This window comes from Drosophila melanogaster, chromosome 2R, assembly GCF_000001215.4.
Source record: "Drosophila melanogaster chromosome 2R".
In the NCBI taxonomy this organism is placed as follows: domain Eukaryota; kingdom Metazoa; phylum Arthropoda; class Insecta; order Diptera; family Drosophilidae; genus Drosophila; species Drosophila melanogaster.
In genome coordinates this window covers 20,224,733-20,239,472 of record NT_033778.4, presented here as the reverse complement: position 1 = coordinate 20,239,472, position 14,740 = coordinate 20,224,733, and the positions used below count along the sequence as shown (strand labels likewise).

Below are 14,740 nucleotides of genomic sequence, written 5' to 3'. Positions count from 1 at the left end.
GTAGAACGATGCCATGACTGCGAAGCTGTAAGAATCGAGGCGGTAAACGTTGCCAAGAGCTCGAGCGGACAACATGAACCTTTTGTGAGTTAATAAGCCATGAAGTGTTATTTTTAGTTTCCACTGACATATCATCTACTCTAATATAGGGCGAAAATCATACTGTTCCTTTTCACTCTCGAGGCTGTGAGTGCTTTAGAGGCCAATCTCACTTCGTGGCGACATCACAGAAGGCAAAAGCGGTTCCTGATTTATCAGAATGGCGGTGTAATCAAGGTTGGACATCAAATATTTATTGAGTATTGATCGATATACAATAATACATATGTGTCACTACAGTTCGTTTCGGGATGTGCATTTCCGGCTCCGTTTATGGAGAAAAAGGCATGGCGCCAGTTGGTTTGGCTGATGAACTTTCACTATCAGTTCAATGAGCCGCAAACTCCAATCTACTGGTGGAAACTTTGGGATGGCTCCCGAAATCTCAAGGGACCATTGACCCAACCTGCTCCTCCATCCGTTCCAGCTCGTCTTTTGGTGGACGAGCCTCAACTTCTGCTATTCAAGTTCGCCGAGGCCTATATGAACCAGTTGGGTCAAAATGGTAGTGCCTGTCTGGATCGTCTGATCTGCGAGAATGGTCAGGTGGATGAGCATAGTGGACTCTACGCCCAACTGCTCCACAGGTTGTTAAGGTAAGTTGACTTTCGCGTAAGCTTAAGCCATAGATAACTCTATGTAACCTTTAGACCTCATCAAACGCTGGACGTGAGATATTTGGATGCCTACAGGATGGGTCGCCATGGCGTTGACTGCCGAAATGCCTTTCCAGAGGCCCATCATTGCATTTTGGATGACTACCTACACCTCCATGAGCGAGGACCGAAACAGAGTTTTCTTTAGCCGAAAAATTCGATTTCTCTTTGGACACGTGGCGCTGGCTGTCAGTAGTTCGATAACATTTACATGACATGTACAAAACTAATTAATAATAATTAAATATAATAACTAAATAATTATATACAGCGAGTTTATCTCAATTACTGCAGCTCTATTTGTTGCTGGCCATGTGTTCTTCCTCATCATCGTCGTCATCATCTGAGACTCGCCAAGCCAATTGGTAGTACTTCTTATCATTGCTAGTCAACCAAAGGAGACCACATCGGTTGGTGCAGAAGTTGCAGGTGAAGAGCTGTTTGGATGTACTGCCACGCCTATAAAGGGTAATTGGTTATCAATCATTCAAGACAAACTATAATATGGCAGTGTAAGAGCTAAACCCGCAATTTGAAGAAAGGATTACGATTGAAGTATAATCTTGAGAAAGCATTTCCTTCGTAAGCTGTCTTCACTGTACTTCTTGCGATAGGTCCGTTTCTCCCAATTAGAAAGCGGACCGGTTTGGGCAGTATCAAAACAATTACCACATGACTAACGCCAAGCAAACATTAGCGTAACCCCAACCCACCTTTTCACAACCATGAAGTAGTACGAGGTATAGAGACATCTGGAGCAGGTGGAGTTCGTGCAGCGGGCGATGGGTCCATTGTTGATGTGGGAACTGATGTACGGTTCTGGGAGCAGACGATGCATGGCTACATTCTCATATACGGGCGTGAAGCGGTTCAGCGTCTGCAGAGCGTGCAGACAGTCATCGTAGAGCGAAACGCGGTTCTCCACCGACGGAACCGGAAATACTGTGCGGGTGCCAACCGGAAGAAGCAACCTGGTGCTGGTCTCCAGCTCGCGGACCCAAAACAAACCCTTGCGATGCACGGCGCTAGAAAGAGGATATGTTTGCAAATTACTTAATTTCTTGTTTTTTTTTACTTTGCTTGCTACAATTTAACTGAAATCCCTTTGTCATGATTAAAGGCAATCTGCCAGGAAATGCACATCACCGACAAACAGTTCGAATTTATTAAGACCCAATTTTGTTTACGAAACTCAAAGACATTGGGCTGCCAAATAAATCAATCAAATATTTATCATAGCAGCTCCAATTCAATAGCGCTAGAGTTAATGCAATTACTTACACGGGAGTATTCCTCTGGCGGTTGTCGTAAAAGTTTTGATAGAACCTCTCATAGACCATGGGTATGTAGTTGATAGCGGTGTTGTGGAAGATGCGCACATGGTTCATGAACTTGGAGAGAGCTGCCGGCAAGTAGACGAGCGCACAACCTGCCAACGAGAGCAGACATTAGTGTGCTCTACTTACCCCGATCTCACGATCCGGATACCGATACCCGGGTGTACTTACGATCTGCGGCGAGGGACTGCAGCATGGGCAGGTTGGAGATGCGCTCGGGGATGTGGACAAGCGCCTCGTTGTCGCTCACATTCAGCTCGTTGAGGCGGACGCACTCGCTCAGCTGAACCGGCAGGCGTCGAAATTGGTTCTTGCCAATGTTCAGGTGCTCCAGATTGCGCAAACCACTTAGCTCTGCAAGCGGTACAAGTGAATGGATTCCATGGTGGGGACTGTAAACCATCCTACTCACCCACTGGTAGTTCGGTGAGCTGATTCCCCGACACATTCAGCTGCTGGAGATTCAACAGGAGACCCAGTGTGGGGGGCAGCTCCTTGAGCTCATTGTTGGATACGTCCAGGAACTCCAGATTCTCCAGCATATAGATGTCCACCGGCAGTTCACTCAGATTATTGCCAGCCAAATGAATAAACTTCAGTGTGGTGATGTTCAGCAGCCATTTGGGTATCACCGAGATGAAGTTCTCCTTGAGGTAGACTTCCTCGAGATCCTCGTAGAGGAACAGATCCATCGGGACATCCTTGAAATTCAGGTAGCTCCAGTGCAGAATCGTTTTGTTCATTTTGACGATACCGTTGCAGTTACACAATTGGCGTATTTGCTTATAGTTTGATCGTGTTTCAATTATATTTATTTGCGTCTCTACGCGGTCATGATCATCATTTGGCACCGCCGCCCGCCAAACAAAAACTGCCACCGCCACCAGCGCCACCACAGCCACCCAGTGGCTCAGGCCCAGTGGCAGCACCACTAGAATCAGCAGCAACAGTTTGCTCTCCACCAAGAATCTCTATCTATCTCGGCTAAATTTGTCTCACTGGCCGCCTGTCGCAATTTCTCGCGAGCACCGCCTTCGAATTTTATTTTCTTCTTACTTATTTATTGTTGCAATAACAAATCGCCCATCATAGCACCTTTCACTGACCAGCGCGGCGTATACGTAATGCGATGAATGCCCGAAAGTATACCGTTTAGTTTTGTAGGCGGTTAAATGCCTTCCGAGCTTTGGCACTGACATTGAATTTTCCTGGTGCATTGATTCGCCCTCCCCTTTTCGGGTTGTAGCTGTGCATTCAAGGTCGTTGCTGCAAGCCAAATGCAAAGGGCAAGCTTTCGAAGCTCCCATGTTGCAAGAGCTTTGTGGCAAATAAAAGGGGTTATGGCAAGTTTCCATAAAATTTCTTAAGGAAAGTTAACTAGGTTGGATAAATCTACCTGAGCTTTTACTTTTACATGTTACTGAAGTGCCATAGTCTTCATGTTGTTAATTGTGATTTATTTGTATAAATAGTTTAATAAATAAATAAAATTCCATAAAATTTTAAATTCCAGTCAGTGGTTCCTCAATATCCATAGTTTCCATATCCATAGTTTCCATAACCGTAGTCATAGCCATATCCATGATTATGATGATGGTGATGGTGATGTGGATACGAATAGTATCCGTACGACGGAGGTGGAGGCTGTGGTATTCCGAATCCCACGCCAATTGGCAGCGGAAGAGGCAGTCCAACAACAACAGGTGTACCCATCGCTCCAGCAATGGCGAACAGCACGATTCCGATAAGAGCGACTATAGCTTTCATGTTTCTTGGCAAGATTTCGCAAACGACTGACAAATCTGCGGAGAGGCTATCGGCTTTTAAGCATTATGATGGTGGCGTTACGATTTTGGGAATTTCAATCGCAGCGTGGACAAACAGAATAAATTGAATTTCACCTGCCGAAAGGTGCGAATTGCTCCATGATATGTATTTCCCCCGCAATGTTATTCACCGAATTGTTGGCTTTATTTTGCAGATGACTTTTTTGGATAGTTTAGTAGATAACTTTTATCTAGCCCTTATTGAATACTAAAAGTTGATTTTTGTTTTGATAGTTTTTATTGTATTTTTACATTGTTGAATAACATGTTTTACTTTTTACTAATGATGATCGTCGTGGTGATGCGGATCGTAGTGAGGATCAGCATGAGGATCGTGGTGCTGATAGTAATGATGAACTTGGTGCGGATCGTGATGGGAAACGTAGTTGGGATCGACTTCAAAATGTGGTTTTGCAAAAGTGGCAACAAAGATGAGTAAAAGCACAATGAGAGCGAATACTGCATTCATGATTCAGGTTGGGCGATTCAACGAACTGATGCACTTACCTCGAATGCACTAGCTTTTAAATCATTCGGGCATCTGCTTTTTGGAAATCACCCACCATGATCGATAAACAGAGTCAAAAGTAAAGTAAATATCAATAATCCCTTTGCAAGCGGTTAATTGGTCTCAATATTTGGTTTATTTATTAAAGCTCTACAACGTTTATCACAAGTCTTAATAGGCATACAAAAATTCGTTGAATCCTTGGCATCTAGGCTCCTGACTTGACATTCACAGTCAGCTGCTTGAAGTCTCGATCGCTAAGAAGGCGCCACTTGTAGCCCAAGATTTGTGAGATCTCCCGCTCGACGGCTTCATAGGATCGGGAATTTCGCTTCAACCAGGCATAGAACTCATTGCTCCACTCCGGATGCCTTGGCCAATCGCATCGCAAAATCACAGCAAATCGCCGCACGTGAAGATGCTGCAGATTCTTGGCCGTTTTTGCAATGAGTAAAAGCGTCGAGGTGGAAACTTTTTCGCGTATGATCTGTGAGATAGGATGCCAAGGTGTTAAGTAAGTGTCAATATAATTAAGTAATATCCCCATTACTAATCGAATTAGAAGATTTTTGATCCCAATTGGATATTATATTGGTGCACCAATACATAGCCTCTATTATGCCACTTAAGGGATTTCCCACTGAGATGTGGTATGAATATGACAGAACTCACCAAAGTGTCAACATTAAAGCACTGCCGGCACATCAGCAACATCAAGCTGTCGATGCGACTGTGAAAAGGCTTGGGGCTTGAAAAGCGCGGCAGAAGCTCGTGGCCATAGACGGCCAGGGTGCTCTTATAGTGGTCCACCATTCGGACGAGTAGCTCGGCCCGTATCCGGGTCTGGGGTGCACAGTACGTGATGCTGTGGACAGGCGCCTCCGGCTGCAACACCACCTCGCCGTCCGTCAGATTCTCTAATCGGAGATGAACGCGCAGGCGCGGATTGGTCTTCTTCACATTTCGCCAGGCCTTCACGCCGCAAGCACTTATTGTCAGGTGGCTGGGGGTGTAGCAGTTTTGTAGCAGGTGCAGGTGGCGCAACTTGGTGTCCGCCAGCAGGGACAAAACGTCATCGTCTATGTTCTGGGGGGATATGGTGAGCACCTGGATCAAGATATTTGGATTAGTGCTGAAGCAAGAAATGAAATTGAATCGCTGTCACCTGCAGATTGAGAAACAGACCCACATGCATAATGGGGCAATGCATTGTGGTCACATTCACCAGATTGAGCACCCTCATTTTGGTGCAGCAGCTGCAGACGACCTCGTCCAGCAAGTGATTCGCCTCGTATCGTTCCAATACAAAGTCCACCAGCTTGAGAGTGTGAAGATCTGTCAATCGCAGGAGCAGCTCCTTCAGAACCCTTAGCAGTTGTCCTCCAGTGCCGAAGAGCTTTATTCCTTCAGGATCATTCGGCTGCGACATATTGCACGGAAAGTGGTAGACCAGAGTTCGTATACGACTACCGATGCCAATGAACTGTGTATCTGGATTCACCTCTCTGCCCTAAAGAAGTTTTACATTATAAGGTTGATTCTTTAATAAGGTGAATATTCCCATACCTTGTCAATGTTCCACGTTAACATGGTCATGAACTGAAAGATATTATTGAAACTGTGCCACGGTCGAAACTCGATTCCCCGCACATATCTTCCGATCCTCGAAAGGCAGAACTGGGTTCGCATGTGATCGAGACAAAACTGCCAGCCGGAATAGTAGTTGAACTTCGGTTTGGTCAGAGTGCGATCATCCACCAAAAAGTTATTCCAAACAGTTGGTAAATAGAAGGCCCTATACCACTGCCGACAGACCTGGAAAAGTTCACAAAGTGAAGTTTCATACTTTAGTTATGGAACCTGTAGGAATGTGGATGTAGATTTCTTAGATTTTATATACATATTGAATAATAATATGTATGAAACAAACAAGCTAAAAACTTTAATGTTTTGGAATACCGAGCAGCTGCTTCTAATATATGATCATATTTTGTTTTGCTTTTCAAAGGTCAGGTTGAGCTAAAGAAATGTAAACAAATCAAACATGTTGCTAAATATTTGGTTAAATACCATATCTGGCTATCTCGAGCTATAAAATTGCTATTTTAAATTATAAAAAATCGATGTTTAAAATAATTAAGGTTTATAAATCCAGATAGTTAGACAAAAAAAGTTCGTATGCATCGGCCGGGAATCGAACCCGGGCCGCCCGCGTGGCAGGCGAGCATTCTACCACTGAACCACCGATGCTTGGTGAAGGGGTTGCTTGCAAAATAACTCTAATTATGAGTAATCAGGCTTTAAAGTTAATTGAATCCTTATTAATAGAAATTTGTTCTATATATTGCGTTCGCTTATTAAGGAACTTATTAAAAGAACGATCTCTTATTATGACCTCTATTTTGTGCGATACTAGAGATATGTTATATATATATATAAGACTTTGACTTACGATTATAGTGTTTAATATGTGATTAAAGAAATTTACTTAAAACTATTTTGATAATTACCAGTCCGGCATAATAGCGCTCTTTGGGGGTGAGGTAGGTAAAGATCTGTTCGAGTACCAGATCAGGCAGATACCGCCAATTGGACTCTATCATGTTTTCGGTGTCCTGGTCCTCATCCTCGTCCACATCTATGTAGCAGGCTGGTTGATTAAGTGGGGAAAACTCAGATTATTCCGGTGACTGACATGGGAGTCTGTGGCCTACCCTTCTCGTCTCCATCGATCTTCCAGCCAGCCTTTTGCATAACCTCCAGCTGGGCGCTGCTCTTCCGCCTCAGGCCCAATTCACTCATGTTTGTGGAGGTATTGTTATTATTATTTTACGAATTTTCGAAATATTTACAACGCTTGCGACGGCACAGAACTATATGTACTCTAATTTTGAAATTTTTTTTTTGGCACAGCCTGCGCTGACAGCTTCTTCTTGCTGTCGGTTTATTTTTATATAGTTGGACCGACCGACTGTCCGCTGCACTCGCAGTTGCGTCGCGTTTGGCCAGCGACTGTCTCCCGAATAGATTGGGATTCTTTCAGATGTTCAAATCGCACTGTTGGCTATTTTCGATAAACTGAAAAACGTTTTTCAGTTCTCGCGCTCGAAATTGTTAGGTACTCGTCTTCTCTTCGCAGCGCTTCCAATTTATTTTGGTTATTATTTCTTTGTTGATTTCTGTTGATGCTTGGAACTGCGCTCGAGATGATATGGCAACTGTTGTGATTCCGATTTCTCGTTTGTTTTCGTTTTCCGATTTTAAAATTAGACACCGGCACTTTGGGCAAGGTCTTAGGGCCTTCGTTGCGTGGCACGGAATTGGAGCAACTTGTTGATGCCACCGCTGGCTGTTGAGGTGTAAATTATAAATAAACACTAGAACTGTTTTGAACTGTGGTGATCTGATCGATCCGTATTTCGTTGCATGTGCAGCTAAGTGTGCGTTAACGCACGTGCTGTAATAACATTAGTGCATAGAGAGAAATTTATAACATTATGCAAAAATATTAAATAAAATCACCTTCTTGTGCATATGTATTATGATTTTTCTAAGCAGTGGTCTAAAAGTACAATAGTCGCCACTTAGTAGTACAGGAGAAAAACTGCTGTAAGCTACTTACCAATTCTGACGTTATCTTATTCTTCTTCTTTGACACTTGACCTCACTTTGCCGTTCAGTGGGATGGCGGAAGAAAATTCCATCGGCCACCAAACGGTGCCATCGTCGTTTCCTTGACGATGCCACCAACTGAGCCAGCTGTTATCCCGTTTTCCGATTTTCCGCTGTCCACTTGTGCATTGTCATTTTCTCACACACACATACACGCCGACACACCAGCTCGCTGCTTACGTATACGTAATATGGGCAAGTTGGTCGAGTGTCCAGGTACACTTAGCGGAAACAGCTGTTTATGTTGATGGGCCCCCGCCAAGGAAACTGCAGCAAGGCATTTGGCCATTTTCCTGGCTCCTGTTTGGCCCTACCATTCTACTTTTTATTCAGCGAAAACGACAGCGGCAACTTTTCCGTATTGCAATTTCCTCTTTGCGTTGCATACTTTTAGGATAACGGAATTTTTCCGCGCCCAAGCACTTAAAAATATGTTGAATATTGAATGAACCCAGCTGAGTGGCGGAATGGGTATGGGATTTTGGAGTCGCCTGGCTGAGTGGAGTGGGGGAGGGGGGTCCGCTGCAACAATGCGCAGCAATACGGGCTTAATTAAAACAATTTTAAAACCAGTTAAAACACACTCGCCGCTCGCCAAAATATGCACACACACATATGCACACAGAGCCAGCCAGCCAGCCGCTTGACAGTTGGAAAAGCGCCCTTCCGCCTTTGGTTTGCGAACACATCAAATATGACGGGCCGGGCTGGGCCTGCGACCAAAATGTTGCCATGCAAATTTAAATGTCAACAAAAACTTGCAGTTTAACCCAAAAACCTTATTTGTGTCTGCCGGGCAACCGGCCATCATCTCGTTGCGTTTTCCAGGGCTGCGAAATTGTTTGTAAACTCGATTAAATGGAATGGGTGTGCGGCTATTAGAGATGAGTATGTAAGCTAGGTATTTTAAAAACGATTAAAAAAGACAATAAATATATTTTTTATTATTCTAAAATTTAGTATCTTAATCTTTCATTTCATTTCATATCATCAGATATTAGCTTAAACATTTTTATTTGGTTTTATAGCATGTGCAGGGAAAAATTTCAATTTTTATTTACTTCAGAAATGTGTATGAGATCATACAGATGAAGATTGACCTCCTGATTTTTTGATGCTATCCATTTTAAAAAAAATGGTATTTTCTAATTCCCCTATTTTTTCGCACCACTAGCACGCGTTTGTGAAAATCATGGGTGAGACTAGCCGGTCGAAATATGCATATGGATATTCCACTCTGCGTGCCGGTGGGTCGGCGGCGGCTTAAACTGGGAAACAGGAAGTGGCTGGTTGGCTTGGCTAACCAAGCCGGCAGGAGCCGGCCAACAAGTCCTGTTATTGTTGGTTCTGGCGTTTTGTTGTGCTGGCCTTGCTCAGGTGCATCGCACTGGCAGCTGTTTGGGGCCATTGTTTGGCCATCGGATGTTGCCAAGTTTCGGAATTTAATGTATAATTTTGTAGCATTTTAACCACTGCCCCGACCCGGTGTGACCCATTATGCCACAATGCCACTCTGCCATGTGGTTATGTAAATTGTTGACTTCTGCTTGGGGGACATCACCAAGACGCTTGATGTATGGCCTGACTGTGCATTTGTGAATTGCATTTTAATGGCTACTTGGAGGTCACTTCCTTTGGCTGTAAACGCATTACTGATCTTTCTTGAGTACTTTGTTGTAAAGGAAAATGGGGAAAGCTCTGATTTTTCCTTTTTGGTTAAATACCGGTCGTAACCTCGCTTAAAAATAATCTATATATATATAATATATTGTTATCGAATAACATAAATAATTCGATTCATTTAAATGGAAAAAAAGAATTCTTGCATCGGCCGGGAATCGAACCCGGGCCGCCCGCGTGGCAGGCGAGCATTCTACCACTGAACCACCGATGCTTGCTGAAATAATAAGTGCCAAAACATTTCCAGCTTATTTTGATGCTTATCTAAACTATATAGTATAAATATTTCCTATCAGTACTCCATATAATTTAGAGATATACAAAAATAGAAAAAATAAATGAAATTTTTGGAGAGGAACTTTAACCAATTCATACAATCAGTTTAGTATATACTATTTGTAGTCTATATGCATGCTGTGAATCAAACTCAATTACAAATTTCCAAAGGATTTCGTAAAAAGTTTTCTTACCTTCACCTTCTACTGTGTCGAGGTTACATTTGTTTGATCCGATTGCACACTGGTTATTTGGGAAGTTCGTTTTGTCCATTTTCCGGCAAACTTTGTGACAGCTCAAACTGCCTAAAATAACAATGAAATCCGAAAGCGCAGCTGCTGCTTATGCAAAGTTTTTGTGGTGAGTGGATAACTTAAAGCCCAAAAAGTTTGCATAAACATATAGGGCTCAATCACATCAGCAATTTCCATGGCTCTTTCGACTTCCGTCCCATACCCATTTTCATCCCGACTCAATTGTTCTGCCATTGTCACAGCAAGCAATTTGCCCTGACAATAGTCATGCATTTTAATTGTGCAGCAGCTGCGGTTCATCGGAAGGAATTGGCCGCCCTCGAAATGGCGACTGCTAAACGCAGCAAATTGTGTGGCCATTAAAAAAGTGGCGTATAAAATAGAAACTTTTTCGAAATATTTTTTTTTATTTTTGTTGGCCGGGGGGTGTGGCGAAGCAATTATTTGTAAAATATTTATTTTGCAATTGAATTGAAAAAGTTTCTGCCTGTGGCAGTTGCCCCAAAAATGTATAGAAGGAGCAACTTTGGCCCACTAATCAAATGAATAGGAATTAAGGCAGTGCCACCGGAAAGAATATTTTCGCTGGCGTGTGGAAAACAATTAAGCCAAAATGGTTATTGCAATTTGAAAACAATTGTCAAATTATGCAAATTCCGTCTGATTGCCTCGAGTATTTTTCAACAGGACCTCACCCCGAATTCTCCCATGCTAACAAGGTAAACAAGCTCCAGACTCTTTCAACCCATCGGAACACCCAAAACCCTCCAGTTGAAACTTGGGTGGGTGGTGGCGAAAACTGCTCAAAGATTTATGGCGATGCCTCAAGTGTTTCTGGCGGGGATGGGAAAAAGTTTTGGGAGTGCGTCGCCAGCTTCCCTGGAGTTGTCAACTGCAAGAAGACTGCAATTTGCATAAAAATTCATTGGTTTGGCGGCAAGTTGACAAAAAAGGTAGGAACGCAGAGCGCTAAAAGAATTATCCTTGCGATAACAAAATGTTAATACTCTTCGAAGAATATTTTAGTGAATTAGGCACTTGGAATTAATTGGAAAAGTTCCTATTTTTATGGGTTGGCTGCTCTTGTCTTCTTAATAACTTGAATATTTATTAACTGACTTGTATTTTCAGTGTCTGTGGTTTTCGCAATACAAATTGTATCTTGTACCCCATTTATTTTTGATGGAAATGAAAATAATTCTTTTTTTGAGGGTTTATTTGAAAAATTATTAACTCTAAGGAGGGAAGAAATATTGAAACCTAATTTAAATTTAAACCTGTGAAATGCATAATGACCAGGATCAAAACATGTGCCACCAACTTCCCCGCAACATTTCCGTTACATTAACAAAGCGCCATTGTGTGGCACGAACGGCAGCAACAATGATGGCCAAGTCAGGGGACAGCTGCGAAAATGGCGCACATTCGGCGCTTTACAAGCGAAAACTAGGATATTTTTTTTGTTTAGCAAGGAGTGGACGAAACAACATACACATCCTGCCGCACACTTACACACGCACACACACCCACAGTCTTTCCCTTTAACAGAGTAACATGTACAGAGTGCGTGTGTATTTTTCGGTCAGTTTTGTAATTGAATCACGTTTTGTATTAAATAAACTTTTCAAATTATCGAAAAATTGACTTGCACTACAAACGGCGTCCTGCCTAGTTTAATTTACTTCTGTGTGCGTGCCCCACTCACACACAGCCAACAGTGCGTGTGTGTTAACCATTAACATAAAAAAGAGCGACCCAACTGAAACTCCTCTCCCCTCCACCCCGCCGACTCATTTTGGTCGGTTTTTTATGCAAAGCTCTTGACAGCCTCATTAGTATTGAAACGGTCAAAGTTGTTTGAGCGCTTTCCCCTTCTCACACTCCAATGTTGCCGTCCTGTTCGCGCACTGCCGCGTATCCACAAAAGTATGCTATGAAAATTTTGTTAGTGATGGGAAAAAGATAATGCATTTGAATGCTTATGAAATACTTTTCTATTGTGAAAGATCTCGTCTTCAGATAATTTGTAATTTAATTAACTTGGTTTTTCAAAATTTTCGAGTTTCCTAATTTTTAATTTATATGCGTTTTACGCTACAAATATTTAAAAAACATATATTTTTTAAAGTCTTTAATCAAAGTAAACAGTTTATGCGACAGCTTTGGTAAAAGTAATTGGTAATGTTTTCGACTTTACAAGCTTGCCATTATTGCACATGCATTTATTTCTGTTCCTGTTCTATCCTTTAATCCCATTGTTTGCGCATAATTGAGATAAAATGAGTTAACAAACAAATGGATTCATTTCTGTGATCACGTGCACTCCGAGGCGTCCATGTCCGTGCACTTGCTCACTTATTGGGCGCTCGGGCTGATGTACGTGTCCAACTGGCCACCAGACCATTGAGGCCAAGCAAAACCACGTTGGCAATACACAATACAACGTCCGAATTCCTTTCATAACATATTTTGCATGCAACGCTGCGTGTCCGGCAGAGCTTGGCGCCATCATTTTCACCCATGCAATGGCTGCTCCAGGTCGTCCGGGTCCAGCCTCCCCCTTTAGGGGCCACGCCCACTCATCCTTCCCTTTTCCCCCATTCAATTTGGCCCACACACTCGCGGGCCAACTTGTTTTCGCGCCATTTGCACGCGTCATGAATTTTTCATAAACATTTAAAGGGATTTCATTACATCGCCCACACACATGCAAGCATCAGGAACTCCCTTGACATGTTGAAATTCTTCGTTTTGATATGTGTGTGTGTGTGTACAGTTGAACTTCGAGAAGTTTAATCTTTTCAAAGTAAATACTAATTTTAATTACTATTAAATGGTTTTTTGTGCATTAAAGGACAATTGATATCTTTTTTTATGAGTTTATGTTAGAAACATGGACAAAGTATGGTTATTGTTCGAAGGTTCCCTTTACGTTTACATAGAATTATTCACCCAAAGAGCAACTTAATTATAAATGCAATTCTGTTCAGAACATGCGTTTTGCTAGCCTGTTATTATAGCTTTTTTATTATAGCTTATTCCTTGATGATTGATGTCCTTCGTCTTTTAATCAGGAAGCCAATCGAGGCTATGAGTGCGCATTTCGAAAATCAATTGAATCTGAAATATTATAAATTAAATTCGGATCGAAGTGAATTGAATTCTTTTATAAATTTGCTGTAAATTTAATGAGAAAATTGCTGTTTGTTTGCCACTGACCTGTTTACCCAAAATGTTAAGTTAATTAAGAAATATTAAGCTTGCGAAAATTCGGGGTGTCGGCCTATAAATATAATTAAAATGCTGTTTTCAGCTTAATATGCAATTTGCATAATATATTGTGTATACACCATTCACTGGATAAATGAAAGTATCGCCCTTGACAATTTTCGCATCAGCGCTGACATGTGGTTCCCAATGGTGCAGCAGGTCATGACTGACATTTCGTGACAGGATGTTGGTCCTTGGACATCCTGTGGGCGGCCCCAATAGGACATGCGACATTTAATTGCATACTCGGATAAACAAATATTCAATTCTTTGGCTTCTTTTTTATTCCCCACTGGACTAAGTATCCAATTTTAGCTTTCTGTTTATAAATGATCCTTGTGGCTTTCTTGCTTACTTCCTTATTGTGATATTTTCTTCTTTTTGAGTTAGCAAATGCCTCAGCATTTAAATTACTTAAGCAAGTTAATGGTGCTCAGTTGTAATTGTTGCTAATAGACTTAGCAATGATTATTCTAGACACTGGAAATCTTTTTATCAACTCAAAGCAGGTTGCCACGCACACCACCTAAGCCATCCTTACTTAGCCACTCATTTTAATTACCGCCACGTGGCTTAACAAATATTATACTGCAAGGGCTAAAATGCAAATACCTCATCGTGTTCATCATCCGCGGCTCGTGTCACCGGAGATGTTGGCTGTAAAATACGGCCAATTTGCAGTTACGAGCCCGTGAAAGTGACTCCGGCCCCATTTCATTAGGAATAATAACGAAACCTTCTCCAAGTCAAACTATCATCCCCACCCGATGAGAGCAGCGCCCGCTGGCAGCGAATTAAGCGAAATTAGGAAGGGGGGCTCATTAAATGGGTTTAGCAAATATTACGCACATCACACTGCCGAGCACATGCAGCAGGAACTCCATCCATCCATCCATCCATCCATCCATCCGTTCATCCACCTCCTCCACATTTGGCCAAATGTGAACCGGTCCTGGGACTGACATTATTCATATTTCATGGCCCCAACGGCGGCTGCTGACTACGACACAAAAAGCGAGGAGAGAACTCAAGTTGCCAAGTACAACAATTATGGTTTCGCTCTATTTGCCCCGCACAAGCAGGCGGTTTTAGTTTGTTAGATGGGGGTATTATATAGCCAGGGGATGGGCATTGGCATGGGCATGGACATGGGCATGGGGCT

The 14,740-nt window shown here is 42.4% G+C and overlaps 5 protein-coding genes and 2 non-coding genes across 8 annotated transcripts; 1 reads left to right on the top strand and 6 right to left on the bottom strand.

Annotated features, from left to right (window-relative positions):
• The first annotated feature begins 43 nt into the window (after nt 1-43).
• Nucleotides 44-978, top strand: CG13869 (uncharacterized protein). The gene is made up of 4 exons (NM_137614.3): nt 44-84; nt 150-276; nt 340-695; nt 750-978. The coding sequence occupies exons 1-4, from the start codon at nt 74-76 to the stop codon at nt 901-903; spliced, it is 648 nt and encodes a 215-aa protein (NP_611458.2). The 5' UTR covers nt 44-73; the 3' UTR covers nt 904-978.
• CG11099 (uncharacterized protein) lies at nt 273-3,238 on the bottom strand. Of its 2 annotated transcripts, none has more exons than NM_137613.3 (5): nt 2,505-3,238; nt 2,264-2,446; nt 2,037-2,184; nt 1,469-1,780; nt 273-1,214 (listed from the first exon to the last, which is right to left on the bottom strand). In NM_137613.3, exons 1-5 carry the CDS (start codon nt 2,833-2,835, stop codon nt 1,052-1,054), a joined length of 1,137 nt encoding a protein of 378 aa, NP_611457.1. In that variant the 5' UTR covers nt 2,836-3,238; the 3' UTR covers nt 273-1,051. The 2 variants fall into 2 exon arrangements, with proteins under 2 accessions (NP_611457.1, NP_001286627.1); NM_001299698.1 differs by having other exon boundaries at nt 2,505-3,092.
• A 289-nt stretch (nt 3,239-3,527) lies between these two features.
• On the bottom strand, nt 3,528-3,928 carry CG44625 (uncharacterized protein). The gene has a single exon (NM_001299697.1). It carries the CDS (start codon nt 3,857-3,859, stop codon nt 3,617-3,619), a length of 243 nt encoding a protein of 80 aa, NP_001286626.1. The 5' UTR covers nt 3,860-3,928; the 3' UTR covers nt 3,528-3,616.
• Nucleotides 3,929-4,127: 199 nt separating this feature from the next.
• CG44624 (uncharacterized protein) lies at nt 4,128-4,478 on the bottom strand. Its single transcript, NM_001299696.1, has one exon. It carries the CDS (start codon nt 4,385-4,387, stop codon nt 4,199-4,201), a length of 189 nt encoding a protein of 62 aa, NP_001286625.1. The 5' UTR covers nt 4,388-4,478; the 3' UTR covers nt 4,128-4,198.
• A 67-nt stretch (nt 4,479-4,545) lies between these two features.
• On the bottom strand, nt 4,546-7,644 carry CG11044 (uncharacterized protein). The gene is made up of 6 exons (NM_137612.2): nt 7,141-7,644; nt 6,937-7,076; nt 5,993-6,241; nt 5,592-5,936; nt 5,099-5,533; nt 4,546-4,913 (listed from the first exon to the last, which is right to left on the bottom strand). The coding sequence occupies exons 1-6, from the start codon at nt 7,226-7,228 to the stop codon at nt 4,635-4,637; spliced, it is 1,536 nt and encodes a 511-aa protein (NP_611456.1). The 5' UTR covers nt 7,229-7,644; the 3' UTR covers nt 4,546-4,634.
• tRNA:Gly-GCC-1-11 (transfer RNA:Glycine-GCC 1-11) lies at nt 6,606-6,676 on the bottom strand. The gene has a single exon. It is a non-coding gene; the product is annotated as a tRNA-Gly (tRNA).
• Nucleotides 7,645-9,921: 2,277 nt separating the features above from the next.
• tRNA:Gly-GCC-1-10 (transfer RNA:Glycine-GCC 1-10) lies at nt 9,922-9,992 on the bottom strand. The gene has a single exon. It is a non-coding gene; the product is annotated as a tRNA-Gly (tRNA).
• Between the last annotated feature and the right edge of the window lie 4,748 nt (nt 9,993-14,740).

Excerpts from the sequence above, each read along its gene's own strand:
- CG13869 (NM_137614.3), top strand. Across the intron at positions 277-339 it reads AGAATGGCGGTGTAATCAAG|TTCGTTTCGGGATGTGCATT; the intron begins GTTGGACATCAA and ends GTGTCACTACAG. Across the intron at positions 696-749 it reads CTGCTCCACAGGTTGTTAAG|ACCTCATCAAACGCTGGACG; the intron begins GTAAGTTGACTT and ends TGTAACCTTTAG.
- CG11099 (NM_137613.3), bottom strand. The coding sequence starts at position 2,835 with ATGAACAAAACGATTCTGCACTGGAGCTACCTGAATTTCAAGGATGTC. Across the intron at positions 1,781-2,036 it reads CGCCAGAGGAATACTCCCGT|CGCCGTGCATCGCAAGGGTT; the intron begins GTAAGTAATTGC and ends TCCTCTTTCTAG. Across the intron at positions 1,215-1,468 it reads TACTTCATGGTTGTGAAAAG|GCGTGGCAGTACATCCAAAC; the intron begins GTGGGTTGGGGT and ends TACCCTTTATAG.
- CG44625 (NM_001299697.1), bottom strand. The coding sequence starts at position 3,859 with ATGAAAGCTATAGTCGCTCTTATCGGAATCGTGCTGTTCGCCATTGCT.
- CG44624 (NM_001299696.1), bottom strand. The coding sequence starts at position 4,387 with ATGAATGCAGTATTCGCTCTCATTGTGCTTTTACTCATCTTTGTTGCC.
- CG11044 (NM_137612.2), bottom strand. The coding sequence starts at position 7,228 with ATGAGTGAATTGGGCCTGAGGCGGAAGAGCAGCGCCCAGCTGGAGGTT. Across the intron at positions 5,937-5,992 it reads TAACGTGGAACATTGACAAG|GGCAGAGAGGTGAATCCAGA; the intron begins GTATGGGAATAT and ends AAACTTCTTTAG. Across the intron at positions 5,534-5,591 it reads GTCTGTTTCTCAATCTGCAG|GTGCTCACCATATCCCCCCA; the intron begins GTGACAGCGATT and ends ATCTTGATCCAG.